Source organism: Hemitrygon akajei, chromosome 11, assembly GCF_048418815.1.
Source record: "Hemitrygon akajei chromosome 11, sHemAka1.3, whole genome shotgun sequence".
Classification (NCBI taxonomy): Eukaryota; Metazoa; Chordata; class Chondrichthyes; order Myliobatiformes; family Dasyatidae; genus Hemitrygon; species Hemitrygon akajei.
In genome coordinates, this window is record NC_133134.1 from 84,163,762 (window position 1) to 84,173,447 (window position 9,686).

General features: G+C 47.1%; 1 protein-coding gene across 2 annotated transcripts in view; it reads right to left on the bottom strand.

Annotated features, from left to right (window-relative positions):
- The window catches only part of shc1 (SHC (Src homology 2 domain containing) transforming protein 1), a 46,443-nt gene extending 45,206 nt beyond the window's left edge, over nt 1–1,237 (bottom strand). The window contains exon 1 of one of the 2 annotated variants that reach the window (XM_073061264.1): nt 421–1,237. In XM_073061264.1, the coding sequence (XP_072917365.1) occupies nt 421–945 (525 nt within the window). In that variant the 5' untranslated portion in view covers nt 946–1,237. The remainder of the gene's footprint in view (nt 1–420) is intronic. The other variant, XM_073061265.1, reaches the window with a different exon arrangement.
- Between the last annotated feature and the right edge of the window lie 8,449 nt (nt 1,238–9,686).

Sequence of the window (9,686 nt, forward strand, 5' to 3'; positions counted from 1 at the left end):
TGGAGAGGGAATTGGATCTGCAGAGAAGGGGACAGAGAGAGACAAGGGGAGGAGGGGGAGGGGAGGTGGTGAGAGGGGAAGGGGACAGAGAGGGACAGCTTCAGACTGCTGGGCTCGCGCACAGTCAGAAAGCATGAGAGAAGTGAAGTCACACGGAGAGAACCTCAGACAGGAACAGGATTGTAACTGTTCTGCTGCACAGTGCACACCAGTCAGCAGGAATGTTTTCTTGGGGACGGGTTGCTTACTTAGGCCTGGCGTCAGCTCCCACAGGCTCGACAGTGTTTAGTCAAAGGAGCGAGGGGCATTCCTGTTGCTGACACTGAGAATGAACGAAGAGTACATGGGGAGGGGAGGGGGGCTGGACTGGTCAAACACACTGGCATACCAGCTTTCCGCGGGGAAAGGAGACGCACTTACTCTGACGAGGTAGGACACCCCCGATCCCATCACCCTGTCGTCTGGGTGCAGCCAGCCGCGGCTGGGCTTGTTGACAAAGCTGCCGTGGCGAGTCCACTCGTCGCCGCCGAGCTGCCCTCCTTCCACTCGCGTCTTCTTCCCTCCGCAGCCGAGCTTGTTCATGTCCTGCAACGGGCGAGAGAAAAGAGGCAGAGGTCTAGATTCGGGCGTGCTGGGGGGTTCCTCCTCCTCCTCAGCCACCCCTCCAGAGAAGGCCCTCAGGTTTAGCAGGCTGGCTGGGTTGGAGAGCTTGAGATTGGCCATCCGTGGGAAGAAGGAGCAGAGAGTGGTTGGGCTGTCCTCGGGCTGGAAGAGTTCACCGATGGGGAGCATGGGGGCCAGAGAGGAGGAGGAGGAGGAGGAGGAGGTAGAGGAAGGTGGGGAGGATAGGGGAGAGGGGGCCACCATCTCCGGCGCCACCTCATCCAGGGAGGTGACCGAGTCATTTCGGAAGTGGCTGTACTTGCTTTTCTGAAGCAGGTCCATTGCTGCTGCCTGGGCAACCTGACAGGTACTCACTGTTGGAGGAACAGAGGGGCTCTTTCATAACCCCCCCCCCAACCTTCCTCCAATACTCAGGGAGACCTTAGCCTCGCTGCCCTCCCCTTCCTCAGTGTCCAGTGACTCCCCCAGCGCCTCAGTCAAGTGCGGGGGACACTCCCTCTAAGTAGGCATGACAAGCGGCTCCTCAGTTTGTGTATGTCTTCTGGTGTATCTGTGTGTGTGCGGCAGGAAGACTGACAACTCCGGGGAAAGTCCGCAACCAGACAGCTAGCAAAGCGGCCTTCGGGTAGATCCTGGAGGTATGAGTGGGGAGTGGGGTGAGTGGGGTGTGGGGGGGGGGGTACGGTCAATTGGGCGCGCTTGAGAGGGAAATTATTTCCTTCCTTCCAGTCCGAGCGCAGAATAGGAGGGGGTTCTCCGTCCTGCAGACAGCGGGGCGAGGTTGGGGAGAAATTTTCCCTTATCAAAGTGTCTCTCCTGTTTCACCACTGGGTCTGCAGAGGGAGGGCTCGGACAGCACTGCGCACCCTAACACCCTCTCCCTTCCCGGGAACCGGGACGCCCTGCTGGGACTCCGCTCAGAAAGCTTCCACTCCGGAGACACAGAAGCTGCCGAAAGATGAGGAGAACGGTAGGGAGGAGGAGGGGGGGGGGGGGGTTGAAGGAGGAGAAGGATGGAGGTGCTCTGCAAGAGCCGGGGCGTCCACGCTGGGCTCCTCGGAGCCAGGAGACGGTGCAATAAGAACTCCGGCTTCCTTCTCTGGCTGCACGCTTCCGAGGGAAGAAGGGGGAGGAGATGAATAATGAGAGTCTGTCTGCGTTGCTCGTGGCCCTGCAATTTTTTTATGAATGAAGACAGACGAGTGGGCTCTTTAAAGCTGAGCGCAGAGCTAATGAATTATTGCAGCAGCGTTAGAATATTCGAGTGACTAACGCTCCCACGGGGTCCCAGGCCAGCGCTCAATGAGCTGGCTATTGCTGACTCATCTACCGTAAGTACAGCTGTCTGCTTCCCCGTAGCTTGCACGCCAAACCCGACAAGCTCGGATTCGACATTCAATAGTTGTTTAATGCCCAAGAACGGAAAAACTTATAGCCCAGTCTATCATTACAGGCAAAGGCCTCCCTACCGTTGAGCACATCTACAAGCAGCGTTACCATAAGACACATCCATCACCAAGGACTTTCACCATCCAGGTCAAGCTCTCGTTGCTACCATCGGGAAGCAGCTTTTGGTCCCACACCCCCAGTTTCGGAACAGTTATTACCCTACAACCATCAGGCTCCTGAACCAGCGTGGATAACTTCACTCCCCACAACTCTGAACTGATTCCATCACCCACAGAATCGCTTTTAAGGACTGTAACTCATCTCTGTATTGTTTATTTATTTACTTGTGCTTTTAATTCACAGTTTGTCTTCTTTTGCAGATTGGTTGTCTGACAATATTTTTGTGCATAGTTTTTCATTGATCTGTTGTATTTTTCTGTTCTAGGGTAAATGCCGCAAGAAAACAATTCCCAAGGTAGTATATGGTGACATATATGTACTTTGATACTAAATGTACTTTGAACCTTGAAATTTTCCCTGCTCCTGTTGGTCTGCAGCTTCTTGGACCACTCCACTGAGCCAAAGTCAAACTAGATTTATTGAAGTATGTAAATGTCACAATTGTCAATAACTGTGAGATGTGTTTTCTTGCTTGCTTTTACATGAAAACAAATACATACAATTTCTGAAAAACTATATACAAAACACTGAGAACCAGTGTCTAATAGACATTAGAAGACAAATCGTGCAAACATTTTTAAAATGTAATACTGAGTTGTGCAGTCAGTTCAGCATTGATGTGACTGAGTGAAGTTATCCACGCTGGTTCGGGTTGAAAGGTAATAACTGTTCCTGAACCTGGTGGTGTGGGACCAAACGCTCCTGGACCTTCTAATGGCAGCTGCGAGAAGAGGGCATGGCCTGTTTGATGGGGGAGTCCCTGATGATGGACGTGGCTTTCTTGTGGCAGCGCTCCTTGTAAATATGCTCAATGACAGATGTAATTAGGGAGCCCATCTATGCCCCCTCATCCTCCAGAGAAAACAATCTACATTTGTCCATTCACTCCTTATAGCTCATAGCCTCTAATCCAGGCAGCATCTTGGTAAACCATTTCTGCACACAGTTCCAAGTGTTGTCTGACCAAAGTTTTATACAGCAACAAGGTTCACTACTCCTCCTACCCACTCTGCCAGGTCTATAAGGGAAGGCTTGGACAACACTCTCTGGGGTTCATGTCTGAGGGGAGTCTTGCTGGAATTTGAAAGAACAAGACGGGCATCTTACAAAGTGTCAGATTCCCACAGGCCGACAGCTGAGAGGTTTCCTTCCAGTGACGGTATATAGGCTGAATCCCACATTTCATATAGAGAGATAGTGGAGGAATGTCTTCTTTGTGAGGGTGGGGAATTAGAGTCTTCATTGATTATAGTCATACAGCACAGAAACATGCCCCTCTGCCCACCACTTCGCCGATTATCATACCTCTCTATACTAATCCCAACTGCCTGCATCAATTCCACATCCCTCTATTCTCTGTTCAGTTAAGTACCTGTCCAGATGCCTCTTAAATATGGTTTCTGTTACTGCCTCCTCTGCAAGATACTGACTACTGCTCATGTGAAAATCTCCTTGGTTTTGCCCAACCTGCGCCCTTCAGTTTTAGGCATGCCTACCATGGGAAGCAGACACTGTCTAGCTATACAATCTATGCCTCTCATAATTTCAGATATCTCATGGCTGTTATCCCAAATACTAAGAATCTGTCTTTCATGAACATGCACCTTGCACTTTATGTCAACCTGTTATTTCAGACCATGTCACTCAGAGACATTTGTTAATAATAATATTATATTGTGACTCTAAGTGCTGGATTGATGATATGTACCGTGTTTTGCACTATGGCCAAGGAATGACGTTTGTTGAGTTGTATGGTTAAACTTAAACTTGCACTTGAACACCAGGTGTAATAAACAAGGACCCGTATCTCTCTATTTATTGTAGCCCGTTTCCTGTGATGAAAAGGTGATCACAAGCCTAATCACGAAACAGCCAGCGATAGCAAGGCTCTCAAACTAACCTCCCATTTTTCTGTCTCTCCCCTGGCCCTGTCTGACCAATAGAGCACTGGATGAAGTTTAAATTAGCTGGCCCATTCACCGCTGAGATTCACCATCCAGTTCAGCCCTAATCTACATACAACAGGATCTGGAACAGACAGGGAATGAAGGGATGTTGCTCATGTACTATTTAAGTTGGCATGTGGATGACAGAAAAATGGAGGGCTACATGGGAGGGAAGGGTTAGATTGATTTTAGAGTAGATTAAAAGGTCTTCACAACATAAAGGGCTGAAGGACCTATACTGTGCTGTAATGTACTATGCTCTAAGTTTTTAATTTGATATTGTGGGCTGCACAGATTTTCTGAGCCGAAGGGGCCTGTTCCTGGGCTGTCTGTACTCTTAAGTGTGTCCAACTTTGAAAACCATTAATTGGGATTATGAGTAACATTTCAAGGGTGTCTAATCATTATACTGTGGGATATCAGGCACCATAATAAAGAATACCAAGTCTATGTCAAGGGATATCAATTGTTATAAGAGATGGCAACTGCTTCTCCTGATATCACCTACAAGGGAATCTTCACGTTGCTCATATGGTTGGAACTACATGCAGAATTCCATGTGGAGTTCAGTGGCCACTCTATTAGGTACCACTGCTGCTGTAGCCCATCCACTTCAAGGTTCAATGTGTTGTGCATTCAGAGATGCTCTTCTGCACATTACTGTTGTAACACATGCTGGTTTGAGTTACTGTCACCTTCTTGTCAACTTGAACCAGACTGGCCATTCTCCCCTGACCTCTTTCGTTACCAAGGCATTTTCACCTGGAGAACTACCACTATTTGGATGTTTTTGTTTTTCGCACCATTCTCTGTAAACTCAAGTGACTTCTGTGCATGAAAATCCCAGGAGATCAGCAGTTTCTGAGATACTCAGACCACTCCATCTGGCACCAACAATCATTCCACTATGAGTTACTTAAATGACTTTTCTTATCATACAAATGGCCCATTCAAGAGCCTGATAATAGTGGTGTAGAAGCTGTCCATCAGCCTGGTGATAGGTGCTTTCAGGATTTTGTGTCTGATGGGAGAAGGGACAAGACAGAATGCCCAGAGTGGTTTAATTTTGAGCTCTGAGATATGTGTGTGACAAATCCTTTTTACATAGAAGTTGCCATAGAAGGAACAGGTTACCAGTGGTGATGGTGTAAGTTTAAGGTGAGAGGAGGGAGATTTTAAAAGGCTCCTGAGGGGCAGCTTCTTTATCTGGAGGGTATACCATATGACAGAGAAGCAGGATTAAGCCATTTGGCCAGTCAAGTCTGCTCAGCCATTTATTCACGGTTGATTTATTTTCCCTCTCAACCCCATTCTCCATTCATTCTTGGGTTGGTATATGGAATGTATCCACTCAGTGGCCGCTTTATTAGGTACATCTGTTGAGCTGCTCGTTAATGCAAATATCTAATCAGCAATTCACGTGGCAACAACTCAATGCGTAAAAGCACACAGACATGGTCAAGAAGTTCAGTTATTGTTCAGCCCAAACATCAGAACTGGGAAGAAATGTGATCTAAGTGACTTTGACCATGTTGACAGCAGATGGGGTGGTTTGTATATCTTAGAAATTAGACAATAGAAAATAGACAATAGATGCAGAAGTAGACCATTCTGCCCTTCCAGCCTGCACCGCCATTTTGAGATCATGGCTGATCATCTACTATCAATACCCGGTTCCTGCCTTGTCCCCATATCCCTTGATTCCCCTATCCACAAGATACCTATCTAGCTCCTTCTTGAAAGCATCCAGAGAATTGGCCTCCACTGCCTTCTGAGGCAGTGCATTCCAGACCCCCACAACTCATAACTCTGTCCTAAATGACCTACCCCTTATTCTCAAACCATGCCCTCTGGTACTGGACTCTCCCAGCATCTGGAACATATTTCCTGCCTCTATCTTGTCCAATCCCTTAATAATCTTATATGTTTCAATCAGATCCCCGCTCAATCTCCTTAATTCCAGCGTGTACAAGCCCAGTCTCTCTAACCTCTCTGCGTAAGACAGTCCAGACATCCCAGGAATTAACCTCGTGAATCTACGCTGCACTTCCTCTACAGCCAGGATGTCCTTCCTTAACCCTGGAGACCAAAACTGTACACAATACTCCAGGTGTGGTCTCACCAGGGCTCTGTACAAATGCAAGAGGATTTCCTTGCTCTTGTACTCAATTCCCTTTGTAATAAAGGCCAACATTCCATTAGCCTTCTTCACTGCCTGCTGCACTTGCTCATTCACGTTCAGCGACTGATGAACAAGGACTCCTAGATCTCTTTGTATTTCTCCCTTACCTAACTCTACACCATTCAGATAATAATCTGCCTTCCTGTTCTTACTCCCAAAGTGGATAACCTCACACTTATTCACATTAAACGTCATCTGCCAAGTATCTGCCCACTCACCCAGCCTATCCAAGTCACCCTGAATTCTCCTAACATCCTCATCACATGTCACACTGCCACCCAGCTTAGTATCATCAGCAAATTTGCTGATGTTATTCTCAATGCCTTCATCTAAATCGTTGACGTAAATCATAAACAGCTGTGGTCCCAATACCGAGCCCTGTGGCACCCCACTAGTCACCACCTGCCATTCCAAGAAACACCCATTCACCGCTACCCTTTGCTTTCTATCTGCCAATCAGTTTCCTATCCATGTCAATGTCTTCCCCCCAATGCCATGAGCTTTGATTTTACCCACCAATCTCCTATGTGGGACCATATCAAATGCCTTCTGAAGATCGAGGTACACTACATCCACTGGATCTCCCCTGTCTAACTTCCTGGTTACATCCTCGAAAAATTCCAACAGATTAGTCAAGCATGATTTACCCTTGGTAAATCCATGCTGGCTCGGCCCAATCCTATCACTGCTATCTAGACATGCCACTATTTCATCTTTAATCATGGACTTTAGCATCTTCCCCACCACCGATGTCAGGTTGACAGGTCGATAGTTCTCTGTTTTCTCCCTCCCTCCTTTCTTAAAAAGTGGGATAACATTAGCCATTCTCCAATCCTCAGGAACTGATCCTGAATCTACATTGGAAAATGATTACCAATGCATCTGCAATTTCCAGGGCCACCTCCTTTAGTACCCTAGGATGCAGACCATCTGGACCTGGGGATTTGTCAGCCTTCAGTCCCATCAGTCTACTCATCACCGTGTCCTTCCTAATGCCAATCTGTTTCATTTCCTCTGTTACCCTATGTCCTTGGCCCATCCATACATCTGGGAGATTGCTTGTGTCTTCCTTAGTGAAGACAGATCTAAAGTACTTATTAAATTCTTCTGCCATTTCTCTGTCTCCCATAACAATATGGGAATTACTGATTGAGATTTTCACACACAAGTCTCTAGAGTTTACAGAGAATTAAGTGAAAAACAAAAATCATCCAGTGAGTGGCAGTTCTGTGGGTGAAAATGCCTTGTTAATGACAGAGGTCAGAGGAGAATGGTCAGACTGGTTCAAGCAACAGTAACTCAAATAATTATGCGTTACAGCTATGATGTGCAAAAGAGCAGGTCTGAATGCACCACATGTCAAACCTTGAAGTGGATGGGCTACAGCAGCAGAAGACCATGAACATGCACTCAGTGGCCACTTACATAGAACATAGAATAGTACAGCACATTACAGGCTCTTCGGCCCATAATGTTGTGCCGACCCTCAAACCCTGCCTCCCATATAACCCCCCACCTTAAATTCCTCCATATACCTGTCTAGTAGTCTCTTAAACTTCACTAGTGTATCTGCCTCCACCACTGACTCAGGCAGTGCATTCCAAGCACCACCACTCTCTGAGTAAAAAAACCTTCCTCTAATATTCCTCTTGAACTTCCCTCCCCTTACCTTAAAGCCATGTCCTCTTGTATTGAGCAGGAAGAGGCGCTGGCTATCCACTCTATCTATTCCTCTTAATATCTTGTACACCTCTATTATGTCTCCTCTCATCCGCCTTCTCTCCAAAGAGTAAAGCACTAGCTCCCTTAATCTCTGATCATAATCCATACTCTCTAAACCAGGCAGCATCCTGGTAAATCTCCTCTGTACCCTTTCCAATGCTTCCACATCCTTCCTATAGTAAGGCGACCAGAAATGGACACAGTTCTCCAAGTGTGGCCTAACCAGAGTTTTATAGAGCTGCATCATTACATCGCGACTCTTAAACTCTATCCCTCAACTTATGAAAGCTAACACCCCATAAGCTTTCTTAACTACCCTATCTACCTGTGAGGCAACTTTCAGGGATCTGTGGACATGTACCCCCAGATCCCTGCTTCTCCACACTACCAAGTATCCTACCATTTACTTTGTACTCTGCCTTGGAGTTTGTCTTTCCAAAGTGTACCACCTCACAGCTCTCTGGGTTGAACTCCATCTGCCACTTCTCAGCCCACTTCTGCATCCTATCAATGTCTCTCTGCTATCTTCGACAATCCTCTACACTATCTACAACACCACCAACCTCTGTGTCATCTGCAAACTTACCAACCCACCCTTCTACCCCCACATCCAGGTCATTAATAAAAATCAGGAAAAGTAGAGGACCCAGAACAGATCCTTGTGGGACACCACTAGTCACAACCCTCCAATCTGAATGTACTCCCTCCACCACAACCCTCTGCCTTTTGCAGGCAATCCAATTCTGAATCCACCTGGCCAAACTTCCCTGGATCCTTCGCCTTCTGACTTTCTGAATAAGCCTACTGTGTGGAACCTTGTCAAATGCCTTACTAAAATCCATGTAGATCACATCCACTGCACTACCCTCATGTATATGCCTGGTGACCTCCTCAAGTAACTCCATTGGGCTTGTTAAGACACGATCTGCCCTTCACAAAGCCATGCTGACTGTCCCTGATCAGACCATGATTCTCTAAATGCCCATAGATCCTATCTCTAAGAATCTTTTCCAACAGCTTTCCCACCACAGAGGCGTAAGGCTCACTGGTCTATAATTACCCAGACTATCCCTACTACCGTTTTTGAACAAAAGGACAACATTCTCCTCCCTCCAATCCTCCGGTACCATTCCCATGGACAACGAGGACATAAAGATCCTAGCCAGAGGCTCAGCAATCTCTTCCCTCACCTCGTGGAGCAGCCTGGGGAATATTCCGTCAGGCCCCGGGAACTTATCTGTCCTAATGTATTTTAACAACTCCAACACCTCCTCTCCCTTAATATCAACATGCTCCAGAACATCAACCTCACTCATATTGTCCTCACCGTCATCAAGTTCCCTCTTATTGGTGAATACCGAAGAGAAGTATTCATTGAGGACCTTGCTCACTTCCACAGCCTCCAGCCACATCTTCCCACCTTTATCTCCAATCGGTCCTACCTTCACTCCTGTCATCCTTTTGTTCTTCACATAATTGAAGAATGCCTTGGGGTTTTCCCTTACCCTACTTGCCAAGGCCTTCTCATGCCCCCTTCTTGCTCTTCTCAGCCCCTTCTTAAGCTCCTTTCTTGCTACCCTATATTCCTCAATAGACCCATCTGATCCTTGCTTCCTAAACCTCATGTATGCTGCTTTCTTCCA